At 46.8% G+C, this 26948-nt stretch overlaps 1 protein-coding gene across 1 annotated transcript in view; it reads left to right on the top strand.

The window, feature by feature from the left end:
• Positions 1-601: 601 nt before the first annotated feature.
• JMY (junction mediating and regulatory protein, p53 cofactor) overlaps positions 602-26948 on the top strand; it is a 179537-nt gene continuing 153190 nt past the window's right edge. Inside the window, exon 1 of the mRNA XM_082243203.1 lies at positions 602-1413. Coding sequence (XP_082099329.1) covers positions 826-1413 — 588 coding nt within the window. The 5' untranslated portion in view covers positions 602-825. The remainder of the gene's footprint in view (positions 1414-26948) is intronic.

The following is a 26948-nucleotide window of genomic DNA, read 5'->3' as shown; positions in this document are numbered from 1 at the left end:
ATGATCAAGACTGGGCATGCTCAGAGAAGAAAAAGCACACGAAAAGTAGACCAGAACATGACATCACTTCTGCAGTTGGTTGTTGTTGGCTGACAAAATTCGTGTGCAGTCTAGAGCACATTTCAACCAACAAAACAGCACCGGAAAAAAGACGGCCGAATGGTCGGCTGACAATCGGTACATGTGTACGGGCTTTAGAATAACAAAAATCGTGTCCAAATTTTGATTTGTAACAAAATAATTAACACGTGTCTAATTATCATCAGGAGTGGAAGGAAATCCCATATTCTGGGTTGTCACCAGAACAGGAATAGAGGAGAAACCATCCAATAGGGACATTTTTTCTATTTATAAAAATCGGATATTGAGGAGAGAACCTGGAAGAAGTCTGCCAGTGAGAACACAGCAGACGATCACAGCACAGGCAGCCCAATGCTGCAGCCAGGTCGCGCGCCTCCAGCCTGGTCCCGCGCATAGGCGCGCTCCCTTGACACGTGCGCATGTTTACGTTTCATTCACGGGCCGTGACGTCACCGCCGGCCTGACAGCTTTGTTGTCTGCCACAGAGAGTTCTGAGCGGTCGCTGACCGGAGCATTGTCCGTGGACGCGTACAGAGAGGGAGAACCGGCGGGTGATGGTGCGGACCGGCGGAGGGGTCACGTGGGGGGTGATCGCAGTGGAGGGAAAGCGGCTCGGCTGCCCGGTGACTGTCAACAAAGCGCGTCACGTGACCGCTGCGCGAGGCCGCTGATGACAATAACAATAGAGGGGCCAGCGGGGAGAGATCGGGCCGCCGTAGCGAGGAGCGCACAGCACCCACAGACATGTCGTTCACCCTGGAGGAAACGCTGGAGGCGGACTGGGTGGCCGTGAGGCCCAATGTATTCGAGGAGAAGGAACGACACAAATTCGTCTTCATCGTGGCCTGGAACGAGGTGGAGGGCAAGTTCGCCATCACCTGCCACAACCGGACGGCCCAGCGCCAGAGGAGCACCGACCAGAGCCGCAGTCCCAGGGGGAGCCCGAAGAAGGAGCCCCGGGAGGAACCGGACGAGGATGAATGTAGCTGGGCCGGACTTTTCTCCTTCCAGGACCTCCGGGCCGTCCATCAGCAGCTGTGCTCCGTCAGCGGGGAGCTGGAGCCGTGTCTGCCCGCCTTCCCTGAGGAGCCCTCCGCCGTGTGGTCCGTGCTGTTCGGTGCCCCGGAGCTCAGCGAGGAGGATGTGGAGGATCTGTGCCGCCGCCTGCAGCTCTACCTGGGCCATGCATTGGACACGTGTGGCTGGAGGATCCTCTCCCAGATCATCTTCACTGAGAGCGATGACCCCGAGGAGTACTACGAGAGCCTCAGCCAGCTCCGCCACAGCGGCTACGAGGAGGTGCTCAGCCGGGCCCGCAGGGGGCTGCACCAGGTGAGGGCCATAGCCATCATGGGCCTTTAAAGGGTGACAGACTGGGGGGCACAGCCTGGGGATCCATGGGCCTTTATAGGGGGGACACAGCCTGGGGATCCATGGGCCTTTATAGGGGGCCACAGCCTGGGGATCCATGGGCCTTTATAGGGTGACTGACCAGGGGGTTACAGCCTGGGGATCCATGGGCATTTACAGGGTGACTGACCGGGGGGCCATAGCCTGGGGATCCATGGGCCTTTACAGGGTGACTGACCAGGGGGCCACAGCCTGGGGATCCATGGGCCTTTACAGGGTGACTGACCGGGGAGCCACAGCCTTGGGGATCCATGGGCCTTTACAGGGTGACTGACTGGGGCGCCACAGCCTTGGGGATCCATGGGCCTTTATAGGGTGACTCCATGGGCCTTTACAGGGTGACTGACCAAGGCGCCACAGCCTGGGGTTCCATGGGCCTTTATAGGGTGACTGACGGGGGGTCCCTTAGCCTTGGTATTGCAGGGCATGTATAGGGCCTTTACAGGGTGACTGACCGGGGGGGTCACAGCTTGGGGATCCATGGGCCTTTACAGGTTGTCTGACCTGGGGGGATACGCGGGAATCCATGGTCCTTTACAGGGTGACTGACCAAGGGGCCACAGGATGACTGGCTGGAGGCCACAGTGTGGGGATCTGACCGGGGGAGGGAGGCCCGCAGCCTGGGGATTTGACTGGGGAGAGGCTACAGCCTGGGGTTCCTTGGGCCTTTTATAGGGTACCTGACAAAGGGACCCCACAGGGGGATCCATGGGCCTTTTATAGGGTGCCTGACAAAGGGACCCCACAGGGGGATCCATGGGCCTTTATAAGGTGATGAATGACCAGGGGCCAAAGCCTGGGGATCCATGGGTCTTAATAGGGTAACTGAGCAGAGGGCCACAGGGGCCCCAGGATTGCTGAGCTTTTTTTAAGATGACTGCCTATGGGGCACAGGGGGATTCATGGGCTCTTCTAAGAAAGCCCAGCGTGACTCGCACATGCGCAGTAGGAAACTGGCTGTGATGTTTGAAGGTTTCATTGACAGACGCAGCTCCATATTCTTCTAGAAAATTGGGTTATGCTGCTCCCTAGAGGAGTAGGTCACTAGGCAGGAAAAATCTTCACCACACCTATGAGGTAGTCCCTCCAGGCATACACCCAGACGCTCTGCTATAGGCTTCAGTTTGTTGCTGCCTAGTTTAGGAGTAGGGCCCAGTTCCCTGCTGGGACTTCGGTCTTAGCTGTTTTTTTGGGAACCTTTTTGTCAGACTTAATTTTTTTAGTTAGTGTTCCTGAGAGAACTACAAGCAACAGCCGCCCTGGGTTTCGGACTGGATATGCTAGATCCTTATGTTCTCCCAGCCTGGCCAGCGAGCGTGAGCAGGTTATAGTCCAGCACTAGGCCTCGCCACGACAGAGACCCGATGGACGTGGGTTGACCTGCGAGTGAAACACCTTGCTGGGACGCACACGACCTGGGATGCCCTGAGTCGCAGTGTACCTCCTGGCTATCAGCACCCCCACCCCGGGTGGATAGGTAGTCTGTTCGGAGTGGTGCCCACCTGATGCTGTGGTATGGTAAGTTTCTCCCCAATTCTCTGGTGGTCTTGGGGTGGATGTGGACCCCCTCCCTGGGAAAGTCAGACCCTTGGGTATCCCTCTGTTCCCCTGGCCTCTCGTGATACCAGGCCCCCCCTTAGGCCTGTCCCCCCCCCCCCCCCCAAGCAGGTTCCTACCCCTGGGGGGCAGATGTATTGAGACTGCTGCGGCGGGGGGGTTTGTCCTGGTGGGGTCTCCTCCTGGGACCCCCCAATGCCAATGTAAAAGTTTCTCATTGGAATGGAAGGGGCGGCCATGTTTTGGTAGTTCCCCATAGGAATGCATGGGGCGGCCATTTTCCTGAAGTCTACGATCGCTGGACAGCAAGGGAGAAGCTAGGGGCTCTAGGCATGACCCTGGTGTTTTTTCTGTTCCTGTGTCAGATCGTTTCTCATTTCTGCACAGAACGTTTATGTAGCCTCCAGACCATTTTGGTGGTATGTTCCTGGGGTCCCTGTAGGTATGCCTTGCTCACCCTGCTGCAGGAGGCTGTGTTAGGACTGGAACTTGTGGTATCGCTGGTGCAGCGGTGCGGATAACATTTTTTTACAACTTTTCTTAAAGTGACACCATTTTTTTTTTTTTTTTTTTTTTTGCATTAAATGATTATGGAGTCTCACCTATAGACCCCCCTTAGTGCGGTTGCAGAACCCCCTGGGTTGCAGCTCCTGTCTGCTTTTACTAAAGTTTTGGAAAACCTGATGTCTAAAGTTGATTTAGTTTTTAAAAAAAAATGCCAGTAGTAGTAAGCACCCTATGCCTTCCCCTGCCTCTCTAGTGTCCTCAGATTCTGAGGTAGATTCTTCGCATTCTGACGGCGAGGAGGATATGTCCTCGTCAGCTGGCGCGTGGGAAAGCGCCCTGGTGAAGGCACTTATAGTGTCAGTGCGGGAAACCTTAAAAATGGCGAATGATTCTACAGCGTCAAGGACGCAGGTGTCTTTTGGCACCCGCAAATCCCGGAAGTCAGGCAAGGTTTTTCCCTGTCCGGAACTTTTTGACAACCTTGTCAATAAACAGTGGGGGTGCATGAAACATGTTAGTGGTGCCTAAGCACTTTAAAAGACCTTAGCCCTTTCCCGATGCGGTTTCTACTAGGTGGACCGAGCCACCAAAGGTGGATTATACGGTTTCCAGACTAAACAAGTCTACTGTGGTCCCGGTGGGAGAGTCCCCAGTATTTATAGACCCCATGGATGGATGGATTGAGTCTTTATCCTGCCATTTGCATGTGTTAGCGGGTTCAATATTAAATCCGTTTTTTGTGATCACTCTGGTGTCACAGACCATCACAGAATGGGCGAAATTGCTAAAAGGTGACTTGGAAACAGAGCAGCTCTAACCAGGCCTGATAGTTAACAGACCAAATGGTCCAAGCCCTTCTGTATATATGCGGTGCGTCGCTGGATGCGGCTCCACTGGTAGCCAGAGTGTCTGCGGTGGGCTTTGCTATTAGACGCATGGTGTGACTAAAAAGCTGCTCTGCGGACCAGTCTTCCCTTTAATGGGGACAGGTTGTTTGGATCCTTCCTGGATGAGTTGATCAAAGGCCTTACGGGTGGGAAGTGCACTTTTCTACCCCAATCCACCATGGGCAAGGCACAGTGTAATAGACGGGGTCCTTCATTTACTGCTCATAGACGGCCCTTTCATACCTCTGTTTTTCAGGAAAAAGGAGCTAAGCCATTCAGGTCTTCTGGGGGTTCCAAGAAGACGTGGTTGGGTAAGCTGAGAACAGGTCAATGTGGATCTGGGGACAAATCCTCGTCTCCATGAAGGGACGCCCTCGCCTGTTTCTGGGGTGGGGGGATGTCTTTGCTTCTTTCCGGAACCATGGACTTTGTTGATTTAGGACAAATGGGTCCACGAGCTGATCCGATTGGGTTAAAATTCCGTTCTCGATTGTCGGACAGGTTTTTCCCGTCCAATCTACGCCTATCTCCAGATTGGTAAGGTATCAAAGAGAGGCGGTACAAGATCTGCTGTCGCAAGGTGTGATTGTGTCGGTTCCTTCTTGGGAACCCTTTCAGGGGTTTTATTCAAACCTGTATTAACCTTTATTCAAACACTGTGCCCAGGAAAGAAGGCAAAGTACGTCCAATCCTGGGCCTCAATGTTTAGAACCGCTTTGTGCGGGTAAAGGAGTTTAGAATGGAGTCCATTTACATGGTAGTGGCATCGCTACACCAGGGAGACTTTTGGCCTCCATAGATATCAGGGACGCATATCTGCTCATCCCCATTTATGCTGGACGCCAGCGTTTTCTTAGCTTCGCTGTAGGAGAAGAGCATTATCAATTTGTGGCGTTACCCTTTGGTCTCGCCTCCGCCCCCAGAGTCTTCATCAAAGTGTTGGCTCCGGTGTTGGCATTGTTGCAACAACGGGGGGTTATGGTACTGGGGTACCTGGACAATCTCCTAACAGCAGACTCACATTCAGCCCTGTTGGGCGATTTGACAATTATTGTACGGACTCTGCAAGAGTTTGGTTGGAACATCAATTTCAAGAAATCTTCCCTGGTACCATCCTTAGGACTGGATTATCTGGGCCTGACTCTGGACTCCGCTTTGGCGAGGGTTTTTCTTCCCCCGGACAAGCTGCAAAAGTTGCCGGGGGGATATGTTTGCTGTTAGCCAGCAATTTGTGCTCTTTGCAGACTTGCATGCGGGCCTTGGGTCTGATAGTGTCAACCTTCGAGGCGGTTCAGTTTGCTCCGTTCCATACGAGAGCCTTGCAAAGGGAGATTCTTGTCAAATGGAACAAAGATCCAAAGTCCTTGGACACTGTGATTCGGTTGAGTCTCAACAGGAGGACTGCTCTATTATGGTGGCTTCACTCGTTGGCACTACGCCAGGGCAAGTCCTTCCTGCCATTGTATCGGACTGTGGTAACCACGGACGCTAGCCTGTCAGGCTGGGGAAGCTCTTTGTCCAGGGGTCCTGGACAATAGAAGAGTCCAGACTTCCGATTAATATTCTGGAACTCAGGGCCGTAAAGCTTTGCCTTTGTCACTGGACAAATTGTGTACAGGGTTGTCCAGTCTGGATTCTATCGGATAATGCTATGGCCGTGGCTTAGGTCTATCATCAAGGGGGCACAAAGAGTGCCTTGGCGGCCTGGGAGGTGTACAAGTTAGCTCTCTCTGCAGTGCACATCCCAGGTGTGACAGGCGGACTACCTGAGTCATCAGGTGTAGGCTCAGGGGGAGTGGTCCCTGCACCCAGAGGTGTTTTATCTCCTGTGTGTCTGGTGGAGGACACCCAATGTCGACCTGTTTGCTTCTCAACTCAACAAAAAGGTTCAGAGGTTTGTATCCTGGTGGAGGGATCCTCTGACCGACGCCACAGGCGCACTGGTGGCTCCATGTGGTCTGTATCGGCTCATCTATGCGCTCCCTCCACTGAAACTCCTGCCAAGGCTTCTGTGCAGAATAGAAGTGGAAGGGATTACGGTCCTTCTGGTGGCCCCAGACTGATCTCGTTGGTCTTGGTACACAGACCTGGTAAGGTTAGTCACCGGTGCTCCTTGGAAACTTCCTCTCAGGGAAGATCTGCTGTCTCAAGGTCAGATCTTCCATCCTGCTTTACAGTCGCTGGTTTTAACTGTGTGGCTGTTGAAAGCCAGGTATTGAAAGATATAGGTCTTTCTGATTCTGTGATTCCTACACTGTTGAAGGCCAGAAAGTCTACTTCCAGGAAGATCTATCGTCATATGTGGAAATCGTACATTTCATGGTGTGAATCGCTGAAGGTGCACCCTCGCCTTTTTTCGGTTGCTAGGATTTTGACCTTTCTTCAAAAAGGGGTTCAACAGCGGTTGGCTTTGGGCACTATCAAAGGCCAAGTGTCGGCTTTGGCTGTTTTTTCCCCCAACGCCCTTTAGCTACACATGCCTTGATTCGCACATTTATACAAGGAGTTCGCCATATGGCTCCTCCGACGATCTTTGCTACCTCCGTGGGATCTTCATGTGGTATTATCTGGTCTTCAAAAACCTCCTTTTGAGAACATTAGGGAGATTCCTCTGTTTTACACTCTCAGAAGGTTGCCTTTTTGGTGGCTATTACTTCTGCCCGCAGAGTATCTGAATTGGCGGGGTTGTCCTGCCGTTCACCTTAAGTGGTACTTTAACCTAATCAGTCGTTTCTTCCTAAGGTGGTTTCTGATTTTCATCTGAATGAAGACATTGTGCTGCCTTCACTCTGTCCTAAGCCCAAGCATCCTAAGGAAATTGCTTTGCATTCTTTGGATGTGGTTCGGGCAGTTAGAATTTACCAGGCGGCTACTGAATCTTTCAGGAAATCAGACCCTTTGTCCTCGAGGACGGACCTCGAAAGGAATTGGCTGCGTCTGCTCGACCATATCCAGATGGATCAGGCAGACGTGGTACAGGCTTATTCACTGAAGGGTCAGGTTCCACCTTTCCCTGTGAATGCGCATTCTACTAGGGCACTGAGTGCTTCTTGGCCTTTTCGCCATTAGGCTTCAGTAATGTAAGTTTGCAAGGCGGCAACTTGGTCGTCGGTACACACGTTCACAAAATTCTACAAGGTAGATGTGTTGGCATCCTCGGATGCCTCTTTTGGCCGCAAGGTTTTGCAGGCTGCTGTCTAAAAGATAAGATTCTCTTTGAGGGTGTATGTTGTTTCTAGGTGAGCTCCATGTTACCTGGTTGGCTAAGTTTAGCCTTTGTGGAATTACGTTCTTTCTTTGCATTGTTTCTCCCACCCCTCATGCAAATACTGCTTTGGGACGTCCCAATGGTAGAGAAGAATTTGAAGCTGCGTCTGTCAATGAACGATAGAGAAAACTGGATTTTTAACTTACCGTAAAATCCTTTTCTCTGAAGTTCATTGACAGACGCAGCACCCGCCCCTCTAATTATGAGTGGGATGGGGGTTTTTTTTTTTTTTCTTTTCTTCTAAACACTGCTTGCAACGAGACTGAAGCCTGTAGTAGAGTGTGTGGGTGTATGCATGCAGGGACTGTCCCATAGGCGTGGTAAAGATTTTTCCTACCTAGTGTCCTACTTCTGTAGGGGGCAGCAATAACCCAATGGTCAACAAGAATATGGAGCTGCGTCTGTCAATGAACTTAAGAGAAAATAATTTTACGGTAAGTCAAAAATCCAGTTTTCCCTTACTTGCAATGCCTGCACCCAAAGCAAATGGACGAATTGGCTTGGGGTGCCGACATCGCAGGATCCTGGACAGGTAAGTGTCCTTACTCCTCTTTAAGTAAACAAAGTGGCTTTACAACCGCTTTAGGTGACCGCCAGGCCAGCACTGAGGCTGGAGTGTCTGTCAGCGTTTCTGACACCCTTTAAAATTCCATACAACCTTGAGGCACAGCATTCTAAATTTATAAAAAACACTTAACGAATAGTTTTGCATAATGTAGCAACATCCACTGCCAGTAGGACACCTAACATTATCAGTGATTTATTCTTCCAAAGCTAATACACCTTTGCACACTGATACTGATTAGTATTCCAATGTTTCAATTCTCCCTCACTCAGCTAATGTGAACCCAGTGCTGATAGAAAGGGACAGAGGAGGGGCAAACGAGGATGCTGTCCAGGTGTCCAACATCCTTCTTATAAACTGATGACATCATTGGTTGTTAGAACACATAACCTGGGACTTTGTGTAACTAATAGGCAGGCTTGATCCACCCACTGACTTGTATACAGTTTTTGGGCAATTTCTAGGTATTTTGCCAAGACACCACTGAAGACACTTGAAGGCACCCTGGTTGAAAAAGGCCGGTCTATACTGTACACGGCTCCTTCATTACAGCTCAGTAACTTTGCCCTGTACACACCACCACAACCAATGAGGCTGTGTGACCCAGCTGCCTGTATCCCAGCAACCAAAGACACAGCAGTCCAGCTGCCAGCTTCCCAGCAACCAAAGAAGGGGGGTAGAATGGCACCTCAATGCCAAGAAAATGCCCACCAGAGATGGCCTTGGTTTTTGAATGTTTCTGGGATTGGCAGTAAAAATGTCCACGTCAAGCAGCAATAAACCTTGGCACGCTCTTGTTTGTCTGCACTCTTTTTTTTCTTTTCTTTTTTTTTTTTTTAAACCTGGTGCCTTTTAAGGCTCCAGTACTTGGAAGTGATGTCATGACATCGCTTCTAGGTTTTTACATTGGAGACCTGATCAGAGCCGAAATGTCTTCGGGCAGGCGACAGACATTCCGGCTGGTCGCTTGGGTTGTCATTACAAGAAAGACGACGACGGCTCTAAACAACGGTACCGGGGTGATGCCTCTAGCTGCAGAACACTTGAAGAAATATCGGTCATATCAGCAGGTTTGTGGCCTATACCGAAAAAAAAAAAAAATGTCAATATCAGCCTCTGATAATCTGCCCCCGATAATCGCCCCACTAATAATCGGTCGATCCCTAGTTTTCAATGCAGGTGTGTTTTTGGTGCAGTTTTTTTAACTGAACAAAACTGCATCAAGCAGGAATTTTAAAACCACAACCAAAGCGCAACAGATCAGTGAGAAGACATACATAGGATTCTTGAGCTTTTCTTGCGCTAAAGGTGCCAGTAATGGCCGACCGTAAATTCATATGCATTTAAATATATTAATTAAAAAGTTAAATATAGCACAAATATATTTATAAATATAAATATTTTTAAAAACTGTCCTTTTTGATTCTCGGCTGCATTTTCGGTTTCCGTTTCGGCACCAACATTTCCATTCGGTGCACCTCTAATCCCCTACATAGTGAAAACTGCGCTGCAACTAAGCGTGTTGTGTACGATTGCAGGGTGGTTGCAGCTTGCTCCTATTCACTTTAATAGGGGACGCTTTATGTGCTGTACTGGGGGGCGGAGAATAACTCCTGCCCATGGCTGTGGCATGTGCACAACAATTGCCTTAGCCGCAAAAGGGGGAGCAGTTGCGGGTGTTAAAAACAAGGCTGAGCCGCAGGGTACTACCTCCCTCAAGTCGCAAGTGCCCTTAAAATACCATTCAGCTCCAGTTTGTAATTGTTGAAGACAGATCTTAATGGGAGCGCTGGCTGTCGCTTTAAACAAGCTGCTAACAGGCTTCAGCACTACTTGAAGATTGTTGTGTTCAACATTTACAAACTGGAGTATAATGGTTCTTTAGAAGAGGCCTACCGGCCACTGCAGAAGGGGGACTTGTAAATCCCAATGGGGCACAAATGCTGTGATGTCACTGTAGTCCACTGATTAGTAGCGTTGGTCCCATAACCAAAGCTGTGTACTTCCATATGGAGCTGGGATGTACACAATGCAGGGTGCGGTCTACTGTACCTGTAATCCACGGATTGCAGTCACAATGCTCTGCAGATATGAATGCAAAAATGAATAAATAATGACTTTTTTCTTTTTTTTCTCAATGTGAATGCGTTCAATAATTTTTTTTCCTAGAGGTGGACTAATGTTTTTTAGGGAATTTGTAAAGATAGAAATATGGGGGCTGGCTTAAAAGTAAGCCTGCCATAAATCACAGGGCATTCCACACTGAAGATGTGAAACTCAAGGTTTCTTCAAGGGAAAAATGCTTAATGAATAGATCAGGGATGTGGCCTGACCCCTGGAAAACACCAACCCCCACTATGTAACCGCTGGTAGGTATGAAAAAAAAAACTATCCAAATGCCTGTTTTACTTGCCTCAAGCCACAGTCACATGGTGATCCTTTCCTCATATGTTTACTTTGGGGTCCTTTTCAGGTGTCCACATCACTGCCTGCTTTATGTGGACACCACTTTTTGGTGGAGGCAAAGCAGTGTGAAAGTGCCCTAAAGTAACTGATGAACAGTATCACCATTTTAAATAAGTTTATGTGAAAATTGTCATCTTTACTGTAATTGTGTAGTTAGGCTCCTCCCCCCTATACCTCTCTTTACTCTTTGTAGGTCTTCGGGGCTGCTTACCGTAAAAGAGAAGTATTGCAAAGTATAGCCTGCGCCCAACTGAGAGTGAGCTATAGCAACTGCCCCCTCTCCAGCCGGGAACTCCAGTGAGCACTGGAGGGGTAGAGAGCGGTAACTGTTGATCGCCGCTCTCTGTTTCGGGAAGGCCAAAAACTGTGCGATCAACGGCCATGTGATTGTTCAGTTCTTGGTCTTAGAGCCAACTGGGGGGGGGGGGGGGTGCAACAGCATGAAGGAGAGTATGTATGTTTGTGTTTTTTTTTTTTTTGCGTCCCAAAATTCTCATTTAACCACTTCCAACCCGTATGATGTCATATGACGTCCTCAAGTTGAAGTGGTTATTCTGGGATGATGCCTGCAGGCATCATCCTGGTATCAAAATTTACCACTAGCAATCACCTCTTGAGCTAAAGTGTTTTGAGCGAACAGCCACTGGATCACTTTTGTGGGCACCGGAAGGGGGTCACCTCCCACCGCCGCCTCTCCCCTGCTCTGATGTCTGATCGTGGAGCCTGGGAGCGATGCAACTTGTGGCACTACACAGAGCGAGGAACTGAGGACATTCCTCCCTCTCTGACCCCTGAAACCGGATGCAACTAGGATTTCGTCACTTCTGGATTCGGCTCTGTTTACCTAGCTTTTAGCGGCCAGGAAAGCTAGTGGATCAGACAGATTTGTGTCAGATCGGCTGCAATGGAGGCCAGAGGAGAGATTTGGGGTCTGATAGACCCCACATCTCTCCATAAAGAGGATCTGTCACGGCCCATGCCTTCAAAAGTAGTGTTGTTCATTCCTTGTGAAAGCAATAAAGTTGATAAAAGTAAATAGAGGACAGTGTAAAAAAAAAAAGTTTCAAACAAAATAAAAAAAAAAAAAATGTAAAAGTGCCCCTCCCCGTGCTTACGCGTGAATGCGAATGCATACCTAACTCCCGCATGCATATGTAAACAGTGATTGCACCACACGTGAGGTATTGTTGTGAACCTCGAGAGCGAAAACAATATTTTTAGCTCCAGACCTCATGTGTAACTTTAACCACTTGCCGACTGCCTACCGCACTTGTGCTGCGGCAGGTCGGCTCTATTGCACGAAAATGTGTACCTGTACGTCATTTCATGCAATAGACACTGGGGGGCGGTCACGTGCTGCGGGAGACGCGGTTGCATGCTTATTGGAGCTATCGCTGGCTTTGGAAGTCCCGTCGCCTATGATAAACATCACACGTCTCGGGATAGGAGTCAGGACTTCCGATGACAGCTCGTCCTTCCTTCTCGACCCGGCCTGCCCCCTTCTACCTCTCGGCGCTGTGCCATATGACAAAGAAAATGGCCTGATCATTAAGGGGGTAAAACCTTCTAGGGCTGAAGTGGTTAAACTGGTAAATTGTAAAGGCTTTTAAAGCATCGCTAATGGAGATTTTTAAGTCTCGTAGTTTGGCGCTGATCCACGGACAAACACCATTTTAAAGCGTTACATGTTAGATATCTATTTACTCGGTGTAACATCATCTTTTAAATTTTAACAACAAATTAGGTATAAATATAGTGTTTGTGTAATAAAATTCATCAACCACTTCTGGACCGAGCCCATTTCTGACATGTTGTTTACAAATGAAAATCTGTTTTTTTAGCGAAAAAATTACTTGAAACCCCCAAATATATATATATATATATATATATATATATATATATATATATATATATATATATATATTTTTTTTTTAGCAAAGACTCTGGAGAATAAGATGGTGTCTTTCAAATGCTATTTTTTTGGAAAAAATACATTTCACTGCATTTAAAAAAAATGAAACAGTAAAGTTAGCCTATTTTTTTTTTATAATGTGAAAGATGGTGTCACGCTGAGTAAATAGATACCTAACATGTTAGTTTAAAATTGCGCACACTCGCAAAATGGCGACGGTTACCAGTTGAGAATTGCAGAGTAGCTCTTTTCTTTTAGAATTATTGCTCTGGCGATTGCGGTGATACCTCACGTGTGGTTCGAACAGCGCTTTGATTTGCGGGCGCGACTTCCGTATGCGTTTTTTCTTTTGTGCCTGAGCTCATGGCGACGGGGACACTTTAAATTTTTTTTTTCTTTCCTATTTTTATTTTAATTTTAGCACAGTTTAAAAAAAAAAAAAAAAATCTGATCACTTTTCTTTCTGTCACAAGCAATCATCCCTTGTGACAGTAATAGGCAGTGACAGGTACTCTTTATGGAGGGAACGGGGGTCTAAAAGACCCCAGACCCCTCCACTGCACTTCATTGAATTCAAAATGCTGAAATTAGCGTTTTTGAATACTGTCACTTTTTTTTATATTCGACGCCTTTAGCAGCCAAGTAACCCCAACCTGATGTCATCACGCCTCTTCCGGGTCACTACTTGGGAGACCCGGACAGAGCCGCGGAAGGTGGCGGCAGGGAGGGGGGGGGTGTCCCCTCCCGCTTGCTGGGTAACGGCCGAGTGGCTCCTGAGCCGCATCCGCCATTACCACCTGAAAGCCGACCGCCAGCTCTAAATAATGGTACCGGGGTGATGCCTCTAGCTGCAGGCATCATCCCGGTACAACCACTTCTCCAAGCCGACGTAGAGCTACTTCGATTCGCAGGAATTGTTTACAGTAGAACTATAGTCCTTTATTTTGCCCCTGTCTGATTTTTTTTCTTTTTTTTTTTTTTTTTCTGTCATCTGTGTCCCATTGCATTTAGCCAAACCGAAAGTGAGATAAAATCCCTGCAAATGAAGGGAATTTATTGGGGACCCCCAGGGTAACCTTTCCCACCAGGAAAGGTTAAAGGACCTTAACATGTATAGCTTGGAAGAAAGAAGAGACAGAGGGGATATGATAGAAACTTTTAAATACATAAAGGGAATCAACTCGGTAAAGGAGGAGAGCATATTTAAAAGAAGAAAAACTACCACAAGAGGACACAGTTTTAAATTAGAGGGGCAAAGGTTTAAAAGTAATATGAGGAAGTATTACTTTACTGAGAGAGTAGTGGATGCATGGAATAACCTTCCTGCAGAAGTGGTAGCTGCAAATACAGTGAAGGAGTTTAAGCATGCATGGGATAGGCATAAGGCTATCCTTCATATAAGATAGGGCCAGGGACTATTCATAGGATTCAGATATATTGGGCAGACTAGATGGGCCAAATGGTTCTTATCTGCCGACACATTCTATGTTCTATGTTTCTATGTCACCAGAACTAGTGTTCCCATTGGAAGATTTTCCCTTTATTACTTTTCTGTGTACAACCCAAAATTTGGGATTTTCTTTTACTTTCACTTTCAATGATAATCGTAAATTGGACAATTGGGGTGAATCTCGTTATCGGGGGCACAGACAGCAATAAAAACTGGCCGGTGTTCTAATTCATCTCCACTCAATCCAAAACTAAAAAAAAAAAAGTTTTTGCTTTAGTTAAACTTTAGGCCCTGTTCACACCAGAGCATTTTTCAGCTCGTAAAACGCTCATCTCTGAAGTCTCAAAACGCCCAACAAGCAAAATCCCATTCATTTCAATGGCCCCTGTTCACATATAAGCGTTTTGTCGCCTGAAGCTCAAAGTACATGAACTTCTTTTTTGGCAGATTACAAGCGTTTTTGTTTAGAAGTCAATTCTTGCCTCCAAACACCTGGAAAAAAACGACTGAAAAACACCTGAAAATCTTACACTGTGAATGAAGCCTTAAAGTGTATTTTTTTCCAAAACAGTAGCGTTTGAAAAACTGCAGTGCAAATACTGTGACAATAAAATTGCAACACCCATCATTTTATTCTCTAAGGTCTCTGCAAAAAAAAAAAAAAAGATTTTAATGTTTGGGGGTTCTAAGTAATTTATCAGGAAATACATTTTAGATTTTTACATGTAGGAGAGAAATGTCATATTTGGCCTGGGTGGGAGCTGGCTAATAAACTTAAGGCTCCAGATATGAGGGGGCAGAGCAAGTTCAAATGTTATAGAAATACAGGAATTGCATACAAATTCAAATACCTTATGCCCCATACACACGTGCAGATTATCTGAAGACTTTTGTCTGCAGACTTACCAAAACCATATAATATGAGGTCAAACCTAAACACTTTCAATTTTGTATGCAATCCGGCAGGCCCTTGCACTACATAGAAAAGGTAAATCTGAAGACAAAAGTCTTCAGATAATCTGCACGTGTGTATGGGCCATTAGGAGCTGTTAATCACTTTTCCTTGTGGTTTATTTCCTCAAATGCTCCTTTTACATTGTCCAGGATTTGATAGGTACACTTTTAAGTGACCTGCATTCTTATTCTTTACTGTTTGTAAAGTCCATGACCTGGGACAGTGTATATATGACGTGTCCCAACACCTGATCTGCTCTCCTTTGTTCCAGGTCAGGGACTCCCCAGGTAGTAAAGAAAGGACAAATGATATTTCTCCTGCTTTAAATGAGTGTTCCTAACCAATCATGAATTTTCTCCGGTGCTCTATCTAACCTCACACTTTCTGATTGCAGGAGCACCAAATGCAAGCTGACACCTGATCACCGTGACAGGGAACGTTCCTTGCATTAACAGCAGTAGAATAGGGGTAAAATGTTCTGCATATTGATTACATTTGTTTTTTTCCAGATACTAAGTGCTACTAAGTGAACATGTGAGTAAAGGGGGTTGAGGCAGTGTAATGTACGCATTGGGACTGCACTGGTTAATGCTGCTTGGTGCATCCCAACATACATGGTGTGGACCTGCCCTAAAGCACACTGTGGTTGTGTAGATATCAGCAGGATTCATATTTCAAAGCTTGAAGTATATTTAAACCCATTGCATATGCTTACACTTTTATAGATGGTGTTTACCAGCGTTAAAATTATGGTCTATATAAATCGCAGCTGTGGAAGTCCTCTGCTTAAGCTGGCCATACATTTATGCAATTATTTTAAATTTCCTGTAGTAGTAGTAGTAGTAGTAGTAGTGTAAGGGTCTTGAATGTAAATTCACGGTAGTCTTTTTGGTAATATTTTCTTCTGGCAGAGGTCTGAATCTCATGTTTGCACTATAAGGCCCCTTCCACACATGCGGACCATTTGTCAGTTTGTTTTTTGATCATCCATGTACATCAGTTTACATCCGTGAACATCAGTTTTTTTAAATGGATCAAAACCCTATTTTTGTTCCATAAAAAAAATGGAGCGGACGGAAAATGGATGTAAATGGGCAATCGGTCTGTTTTTTGCATCCGTTTTTGCATTGGTAGTGGATGTAGAAGAAAACTTATGGAGAAACTGATGCAGCGGATGCAAACTTCATAATACATCAGTGTCCTCAACCACCCTTCACATCATACCCCCCTCTTTACATCACTGTCCTCAGCCCCCCTTCACATCATACCCTCCTCTTTACATCACTGTCTTCAGCCCCCCTTCACATCATACCCTCCTCTTTACATCACTGTCCTCAGCCCCCCTTCACATCATACCCTCCTCTTTACATCACTGTCCTCAGCCCCCCTTCACATCATACCCCCCTCTTTACATCACTGTCCTCAGCCCCCCTTCACATCATATCCCCCTCTTTACATCACTGTCCTCAGCCCCCCTTCACATCATACCCCCCTCTTTACATCACTGTCCTCAGCCCCCCTTCACATCATACCCCCCTCTTTACATCACTGTCCTCAGCCCCCTTCACATCATACCCTCCTCTTTTTACATCACTGTCTTCAGCCCCCCTTCACATCATACCACCACTCTTTATCTTTACATCACTGTCTTCAGCCCCCAATCACATCATACCCCCCTCTTTACATCACTGTCCTCAGCCCCCCTTCACATCATACCCCCCTTTTTACATCACTGTCCTCAGCCCCCCTTCACATCATACCACCACTCTTTATCTTTACATCACTGTCTTCAGCCCCCAATCACATCATACCCCCCTCTTTACATCACTGTCCTCAGCCCCCCTTCACATCATACCCCCCCTCTGTACATCACTGTCCTCAGCCCATCTTCACATCACACCCCCCCTCTTTACATCACTGGCCTCAGCCCCCCTTCACATCACACCCCCCCTCTTTACATCACTGTCGTCAGCCCCCCTTCACATCATACCCTCCTCTTTACATCACTGTCCTCAGCCCCCAATCACATCATACCCCCCTCTTTACATCACTGTCCTCAGCCCCCCTTCACATCATACCCCCCTCTTTACATCACTGTCCTCAGCCCATCTTCACATCACACCCCCCTCTTTACATCACTGTCCTCAGCCCCCCTTCACATCACACCCTCCTCTTTACATCATTGTCCTCAGCCCCCCTTCACATCATACCCCCCTCTTTACATCACTGTCCTCAGCCTCCCTTCACATCACAGCTCCTACTTCTACATCAGTGTCTACGGTCGCCCTTTACATCACAGCTCCCCCTTCTACATCAGTGTCTACGGTCGCCCTTTACATCAAAGGCATCCTTCACATCACATTACCCTTTAAAGCTGTCCAACAGTGTCCTAAGTGCCCCCTTTGTGCATCACAGTGCCCCTTGATGCGTTGTAATAATTGTATAGTATAATGTATGGCTAGGCTTACTGTGGAGGTATGGGTTTTAACCGCTTCCGGACCACCCGCCTCAGTTTTACTGCATCAGGCAGCCCCTCCTGCACAAACCGACATATGTCTACGTCGGTCGCGCGCCTGCAGCGCACTCCCGCCCCCCACTCGTCAGGGGGGACTCCGATGCACGGGGCAGGCGGCTCCGATTGCCACCTGCCACCCGCGATCGCTCCCCGCTGAGAGAGAACGGTCAGCTGTTGTAAACACAGATTACTGTAGTAATGTCACTGGTCTCCCCAAAAGTGTCAAAAATGTCAGTTAGGGGTCCGATCTGTCTGTCGCAATGTTGCAGGCCCGCAAAAAATCGCAGATCGCCGCCGTTACTAGTAAAAAAAAAAAAAAATGACACAAATCTTTCCCGTAGTTTGTAGATGCGATTAACTTTTGCGCAAACCAATCAAAATACGCTTATTGCGATTTTACCAAAAATATGTAGCAGAAAACAAAGTGGCCTAAAATGTTAAAAAATGTAATTTTTACATTTTTTTTTTTTCTTTTTTGGGAATGTTATATAGCAGAAAGTGAAAATGGATTTCTTTTTTCCTTTCAGAATTGTCGCTCTTTTTTTGTTTATAGCGCAAAAACTAAAAATTGCACAGGTGATCAAATACCACCAAAAAAAAGCTCTATTTGTGGGAAAAAAAGAACATCAAATTTATTTGGGTACAGTGTCGCACAACCGCACGCAATTGTCCGTTAAAATAACGCAGTGCTGAATGGCAAAAAATGGCCTGGTCATTAAGGGGGAAAATCCTTTCGGAAGGTTTTTTTATCTTAATGCATTCTTTGCATTAAGATAAAAAAAAAAAAAAACTTCAGTGTGCAGCAGCTCTCCTAATACTTACCTGAGCCCCATCTCGATCAAGCAATGTTGCATGAGAACTTCGGATGCCCGGTACTCTCCCTCCTGATTGGCTTAAACACATTGACGCCTGCTGCTGTCAATCAAAGTCAGCGAGCCAATGAGGACAGAGAGAGGAGTGGGGCCAATCCATGGCTTCATGTCTGAATGGACGCACAGAGCATTGCTGTGGGGAATCTTGGCAGGAGGAGGGGCCAGGGGCACCGATGAGGGACACAAAAAGAGGAGGATCGGGGCTGCTTTGTGCAAAACCACTACACAGAGCAGATAAGTATGACATTTTATTATTTTAAAACAAACCAACAAAAAAAAGACAAAACTTTATTATCACTTTAAATCGCCCATTGATGGATTAAAATTCAGGTGGTTCCGCTGGGACTAGATGAATTTTTTTTATACACTATATTATCAAAAGTATTGGGGTGGCTGCGTTTACACGCACATGAACTTTAACCACTTCCCGCCCGCCCTATAGGGAATTGACAGTGGGAAGGTGGTTGTATTATCATGACACGCCGTCATATGATGACGGCAGGATAATGTGCTCTGCGCACCCCCTGGGGACGCACAGAGCGGCGATCGGTGCTGCGGTGTGTCACTCTGATGTAGGCTCTTAACCATGTGACCAGCTGTGTCCAATCACAGCTGGTCACATAGTAAATAGGAAGTGTCGTTGATTGGCTTTCCCTCAGTTCGTGCCTGACAGGCACGAGTAGAGGAGAGCCGATCTGCGGCTCTCCTTACAGGGAGGGGGCCTGCGCTGGTAATCTGAGCATTGATTACCAGTGCAGACCCTTGGGGGGGCACCAGGGGTGGCAATCAATGCTGCCCGCCAGTGCCCGCCTCATCAGTGCTGCCCACCAGTGCTCGTCATTGCCAATTATCAGTGCTGCCCCCCAGTGTCCATTATTGCCCATCAATGCCACCTATCAGTGCCCACCAATGCTGCATATCAGTGCTACCTATCAGTGCCTCCTCCTCAGTGCCTATCAGTACAGGAATAAACTTTTTTTTTTTTTTCAAAATTTTCGGTCTTTTTTTATTTGTTTAGCAAGAAAGATAAGACCTTGCAGTGATTAAATACCACCAAATGAAAGCTCTATTTGTGGGAAAAAAATGACATAAATTTGGTCTAGGTACAGTGTTGCATGACTGCGCAATTGTCATTCAAAATTCAACAGTGCTAAAAGCTATAAATTGGCCTGGGCGGGAAGGGGGAAAAGTTCCCGGTATTGAAGTGGTTAAAGGCGTCTTATTCTGTAGGGTTCAATATTGAGTTGGCCCACCCTTTGCAGCTATAACAGCTTCAACTCTTCTGGGAAGGCTGTCCACAAGGTTTAGTAGTGTGTCTATGGAATTGTTTAACTCTACATAAGCGGTTCTGGAAGAATGGTCAAGCACTGATGTTGGAGAGAAGGCCTGGCTCGCAGTCTCTGGTCTTTATGGACCTTGCTTTGTGCACTGGTGCACAGCATGTTGAAATGGGAAGGGCCACCCCCAAATTGTTCCCACGAAGTTGTGAGCATGAAATTGTCCGTTATGTCTTGGCATGCTGATGCCTTAAGAGTTCCTTCACTGGAATTAAGGGGCCAAGCCCAACCCCTAAAAATAGGGATGCACCGATCCGGACAAAATAGCTGGATCGGAGATCGGTAAAATTTAGCCGTCCCACGGCCGATCCGGTTTTTGCTGAGTAACGGCTCAGCTATCCCTTACTAGGTGCAGTAATAGTATGGGATGGGAGCCGCTACTTCCTGTATAGGTCCGGCTTACAGGCGGAGTGATATCAGATACACTCCGCCTGTGAATGGAGGAGCCACACACATGAAGCAGCAGCTTTGCTCTGTACTGCAGCCACTTGCTTTGTGTGTAGCTCCGGATCGGTTCTGGTATCGGCGATTTCACAACACAAGATATCGGTATCGGCTCCAAAAAAGTCAGATCGGTGCATCCCTACTGAAAAACAACCCCACGCCATAATCCCCCCTCCACCAAATGATTTGGACCAGTGCACAAAGCAAGGCTTCTAAAGACATAGTGAGTTTGGGGTGGAGAACCTTCACTGGCCTGCACAGAGTCCTGACCTCTACCCAATAGAACACCTTTGGGATGAATTAGAGCAGAGCCTGCGAGCCAGGCCTTCTCGTCCACATTAGTGCCTGACCTCACAAATGTGCCTCTGAAAGAATGGTCAAACATTCCCATAGACACACTCCTAAACCTTGTGGACAGCCTTCCCAGAAGAAGCTGTTATAGCTGCAAAGGGTGGGCCAACTCCATATTAAACCCTACGGACGAAGACTGGGATGCCATTATGTGCATGAATATGCAGACATTCCAATACTTTTGGCAATATAGAAAAAAGGTTGTGTACCCCCTCTATTAATTTGGGATTTAACCATTTCCGGACCGCCCACTCTAAATATACGTTGAGACTTTGATGTTAAATACCGGGGTTATGGCAGTAGATAACTGCCATTGCCTCTGTATTTTTTTTAAACAGTGGACGGTCAGCTTTAACATAAGGGCGGCGGATTTGCCATGGGATCACCTTTATGGGCTGCGGGAGAGGTGCCCACCCCCTTCCGCCACGTCCCGGTCGTTTTCCCCGCTTACCGTAGCCGTCGGTAGCGGGGAAAACGATCCGGTCTTCTCTCTGAGGCAGGAAGTCGAGTGAGGGCAAGCTGGCCCCCACTCGACTCTGTGGTCTTGGAGGACCGGAGCGACATCATACATCACTTCCTCCCAACAGCCTTAAAGGAACCATTTTTTTTTTTTTTTTTTTTCCATCATGAAAATACTTTTTTTTTTTTGTGTAGATGTGAGATCTGAGGTCTTTGACCCCAGATCTCACATTAAAGAGGTCCTGTCCTGCTTATTGCTATTACATAGAATGTTGTTTACATTCCTTGTAATAGGAATAAAAGTGATCAAAAAAAAAGTGATAAAAAAAAAACATTTTTAAAGGGAGAGTATAAAAATAAAAGATAAAATAAATAGGAAAAAAAAAACCTAAAGCGCCTGTGCCTGTTAGCTCAGGCGCAGAAGCGAACGCATTCGCAAGTCGCGCCCACATATGTAAACGGTGTTCAAACCATACATGTGAGGTATCGCCGTGATCATTAGAGCGAGAGCAATAATTCTAGCCCTGGACCTTCTCTGTAACTCTAAACTGGTAACCTGTAGAAATTTCTAAAGTGTCGCCTATGATTTTAGGGTACCAGTGTTTGTCGCCATTCCACAATTGTGCAATTTTGAAGCATGACATGTTGGGTGTCTATTTACTCCGCATAACATTATCTTTCACATTATAGAAAAAAATTGGGCTAACTACTGTTTTTTTTTTTTTTTTTTTTTTAATTCAAAAAGTGAATTTTTTTCCCAAAAAAATTGCGTTTGTAAGACTGATGCGCAAATACGGTTGGAAAAAATGAATGCGATTCTGCCCGCGATCCGGAATCATTTCCAATCGCAGGACGCCTGTGCGATGCCCGTGATTTGCAATGACACCCCAAACGATGTGCGATGTTGCCGCGATATCCGCCTGGCGAATCGCGGTAACATCGCGCAAACAGAATCGTGGGGCGAATGACGCCCAAAAAGGTACAGGAGCTTCTTTTGTGTGTCATACGTCCCACAATTTTGTTTGCGAGACGATGTGATTCTGTCCGTGATCCCCCTACGCCCACAGGGTAGCCTTAGTCTCTACTAAAAAAAAAAATATATATTATGTTGGGGGTTCTAAGTAATTTTTCTAGCAAAAAAATTGTTTACAGAAACAGACAAAAAGTAAAAAAAAAAAAAATACATATATTTATAATGAAAAACGGCTTTATGCAGACATCTTGGTATAGAAAAATCGTCTGAAGTATGCTTTATCCATTCTACCCGACGCATTTTAGGCCTTTCCTTAAGAGTATTAGGAGGGAGATACATATATTCAACAGTTTCTATTGATCGAAAAATAACAATATTGTAATGGAAATACGTACAGATCGCATGACCGATTACACGCATTATTACACGGTATCTACCACCTCAGATGTCAAGGTAAGGTATGGCTGTGCAGTACTCTGGGAAGATAAGTCCAGTCCAGTGAGGCTTGGTTCACACTGCCATGACCTGCGGTGCGATTTTTGCCAAGCTTCTTGGGTACTACTTTAATAGAAGTATAAAATAGAAGTTGGATAGATGTTGCCTTGAAGTAGTACAGGAACCTTTTCTGAAGTTGGAGTGACTTCAGTAGCACTAATTAGGACAGCTCTCATTAACCACTTTACCACCGGAGGATTTTGCTGTCTTACGTCCAGGCCACTTTTTGCGATTCGACACTGTGCGACTTTAACTGACAATTGCGCGGTCGTGCGACGCTGTACCCAAACAAAATTTACGTCCTTTTTTTCCCACAAATGGAGCTTTCTTTTGGTGGTATTTGATCACCGGTGCGATTTTCACTTTTTGCGCTGTAAACAAAAAAAGAGCGTTTATTTTGAAAAAATAACAATATTTTTAAACTTTTTTTTTATATGAAATTCCCCCCCCAAAAAATGTAAAAATCAAAATTTTTTTAAATTTTTGGCCAATTTTGTTTTCTGCTACGTATGTTTGGTAAAAAAAAAAAATCACAATAAGCGTATTTTGATTGGTTTGCGCAAAAGTTATTGCGTTTACTAACTAAGGGAAAGATTTTTGTCATTTTTGGTGTTTTTTTTTTTTTTAACGAGTAATGGCGGCGATCTGCGATTTTTTTTTTTTTTTTTTTTTTTTTTTTTTTTTTTTTTTTTTTTTTTTTTAACCAATGACATTACTGCAGTAATCAGTGCTATATATATATGCACTGTTACTGTAAAAATGACACTGGCAGGGAAGGGGTTAATTTTATTGGAGAGGGAGGGGTTAATGTATGCCTGGTGCTTACTGACGTGTGGGAGGGGGGAGGTGACTGAGTGAGTCAGGGACAGATCGGATGTTCAGCTATGCTGAACAGTCCGATCTGCCACTCCCTGTCACTTAGGAGATCCGCCTGCTCTGTTTACACAAGCGGGCGGATCTCCAAAATAGATTCCCCGACGATCGGGGAAGAGCAGCGGCGATCGCCGCCGCTCCTCCCCTGGCCCGACTCCCGCTGTGAATGAAAACAGCGGGAGCGCGCCTCCGGCGGCGCACGAGCGCCGCCTACAGGGGGAGGAGTCCAGCGACGTAGGTCTACGTCGCTGGACGGAATCGTGCCACTTTGCCACAGTACGGTCAACGTGACCGGTCGGCAAGTGGTTAACTAACATAGAATTCCACATGTCACACAACTTGGGGTCTCACAAGTCTGATCACAAGTTGCGGCACCATGATCTGAGCCTACAAAGACCCTGTCAAATTTTTCTTAGACCCCACGTGTTTGCTAAGTGTCAATGCGTTTTTATAAACCCCCCCCCCCCCTAAAAAAAAAAATCAACAAGTTTTCAATTTTGTGTAGGGCCGCATTCATAGCCGTCTTGGGCCGCAGGTTGGAAAAAAAGATAACCAGCACACCAAGATCTCCAAAACTGGTCCAAAGCTTTATTCAGTGATCACATCATTACAGCAAATCGCAACGTTTCGGAGCCACGCAGGACCCCTTCATAAGGCATGTGACAATGCCTGATGAAAGGGTCCTACATGGCTCCGAAATGTTGCGATTTGCTGTAATGATGTGATCACTGACTATTCACGGTACCAGCCGGTGGTCGCTTGCACCCACTTGTACAACTATCTCTACAGGAACGTGTGCATTGGGAATAGTGTTTTGGGCCACTGGTTGGACACCCCTGTACTTGTACAATCTACTGCATAAAAAGCCTACCATGCAATTGTAGTGAAATTACTGCTTCTTGCATTAAAGTGTTACTAAGCCCACAATAGTAAAATCAGTCTGTACATGCAGTAAAGCATGCTTGTTATACTCACTGTGGAACCCAAGGGTTAATCTAATCCTCCACATTGTGTAAAAAGTCTGTTTGATCCTTTCTTCTCTGATCCTCCCCTTCTTTTACTGTCCCCAATCCATCTACTGATGGTAAAGAGCCCTAGGAGGCACTCTGTAGATGCTCAGTTTGGTGTGTATTACTGGAGTGTTTGTTTATTTATTTTTGCCTGCATTTGATTGGCACAGGGCCAATCGGCACAGCCTAGACAGAAAGTCAGGGGTCATGCGGCCTCATAGGACAGTCAGAGGAGAATGAAAAATCCTCCTACAAACTTTAACCACTTTAGCCCCGGAGGATTTTTCTGCTTAACGTCCAGGCAACTTGGCACTGCGCGAATTTAACTGACAATTGCGCGGTCATGCAACCCTGTACCCAAACGAAATTTATGTCCTTTTTTTTCCCCCACAAACAGAGCTTTCTTTTGGTGGTATTTGATCACCTCTGCGCTTTTAATTTTTTGTGATATTAATAAAAAAAGAGCGAAAATTTGGTGAAAAAATTGACATTTTCTACTTTGACAGTTAAAAATATCCAATATATTAAATTTTTGTCATATTTAGGCCAAAATTTATTTAGCTACATGTCTTTGACAAAAAAATTCCCAATAAGCGTATTTTTAACCACTTTAAGACCGGAAGATTTTACCCCCTTCCTGACCAGGCCATATTTTGCGATTTGGCACTGCGTTATTTTAACGGACAATTGCGTGGTCGTGCGACGCTGTACCCAAATTAAATTGACGTCTTTTTTTCCCCCCACAAATAGAGCTTTCATTTGGTGCTATTTGATCACCTGTGCGATTTTTTTTTAAATTTTTGAAAAACAAAAAGCGACAATTTTGGAAAAAAAAAAACAATATTTCTCTGTCGCTCATTGACAGACGTAGTCCTCCTTGATTAATATCAACTCGGGTTATACTGCCCTCTACAGGAGTAGGACTAGACAGGAAAGAAAACGTTCTGGCCCCACCCTAGGGGCAGTCCCAGAGGGTATATCCTCTCACTTCCTGCTACAGCAAATCAGTTTTTTTCTGTCTAGTTAGGAGTAAGGACCTAGATGCCTTGCTAGGATCTTCGGTCCTGGCAGGATTTTTTTAGAAATACTTTTTTTTAGACAGCTTTTTTTCTCCAGTGTTTCCTGTGAGATCTTCAAGCAAGTACGCTGAAACTGGGCGACGGGCTGGATGTTGAGATCCAGTGGTCACCCCAGTTCAGCCTACGAGCGCGTGCAGGCCGTAGCTCCGCGCTGGGTCGGCCGCGACATAGTCCCGCTGGACGGGGACTGACCCTGCGAGTTAAACGTCTCGCCTGGACGCCAATGACCAACAGAGTCACGGCGTCCGTATTGGTCGACAGCCCCCCCCACCCCGGTGGAGAGGGGTTCTGTCAGGAGTTGGCGCCCGCCTGGTTCCGGTATGGTGAGTAGGATGTTCCCCCTCTCCCCCTGTCGGGTTTGTTGGTGGACGCGGGCCCCTCTCTGGGATGGTCGGACACTCAGTTTCTGGGTCTCCCCTCTATCCTGTAACAGGTCACAGATCCCCCAATTTCAGTGTGATTTTTGTGAATAGAAACCAGGAGGCTTGGTTTGGGAGCTGACTATCTAAAGTCACTATATGACTGTAAGGGTGACTGAAGTCAGTGGCAGACTACTAAAAGGCATTACTATTGAGGTATAGAGGTATCCTACCTGTCTAGTGTGTACACAGGCCGATGCCTATGCCTGAGTTACTGCAGCCACAGATCGCCATCCCTCCAGAAAGCCGGTCACTTCCACAGGCCGCACAGCCTCCCGCAGGCCAAGGACACCTCCCGCAGGCCGAGGCACTTCCACAGGCCGAATGCACACAGGCCGCTGCTAACTTGCAAGCCGCCGCTATCCTACACAGGCCGCCGCCATTTTCCTGCAGATCGCACGAGGCCGCCATATTGGCGTAGCCTCGTGTCTCCAGCATGGGGGCGGCCATGTTTGAGGTGACCAAACACCTCGTGGAGTAATTGGGAGGCACCGGAAGGCGTGTAAAGGGGCGGAGCCGCCTCCTTGGCCCTGGGAAAGCAAGCCAAAGACTTCCTGTCTGTAACAGACAGTGCTGGAAGCAGGTTGATAAGAAACTTCTGTGCATCAGGTGAGCCTTGGGGTCTCTCTCTCTCTCTTTCTGAGGGGTCCAAGCAGGTAGACCGAGGGGCGCTACTGCGCTGGGGGACTAAGTAAAAAAAAAAAAAAAAGATGTTTTTTTCTTGCAATTAATTTTTTTGTGTTTGCTGGCAAGTGTCTTGTTACATGAACCCTGCCACACATGTATCCCCACCTGATCCCCTCAGGGTGGCCGCAAGACCCTCCAGTACCCCACTTGTGATGATGCATTATCAGCAGTTTTGGAGTCTTTGGTATCCCGGGTGGAGGTAGCCTGTCAGGGACGGGGGTCAAGAAGAGCGACCCCCGCCTACCCCTATGTCATCTGATACTTCAGATAAGGATTCTGAGCTGGTCATTGCAGTCCCTTTTCTGGGGTTGTTGTCTCAGGTACGGTCTCCTCAGACAGTGAGGAGGACGCTTCTGCCTCCGCCATAGCACAAGAA

The sequence above is a fragment of the Pelophylax lessonae genome (genome assembly GCF_965119305.1).
Source record: "Pelophylax lessonae genome assembly, chromosome: 1".
In the NCBI taxonomy this organism is placed as follows: Eukaryota; Metazoa; Chordata; class Amphibia; order Anura; family Ranidae; genus Pelophylax; species Pelophylax lessonae.
This window is presented reverse-complemented; position numbering and strand designations above follow the sequence as displayed.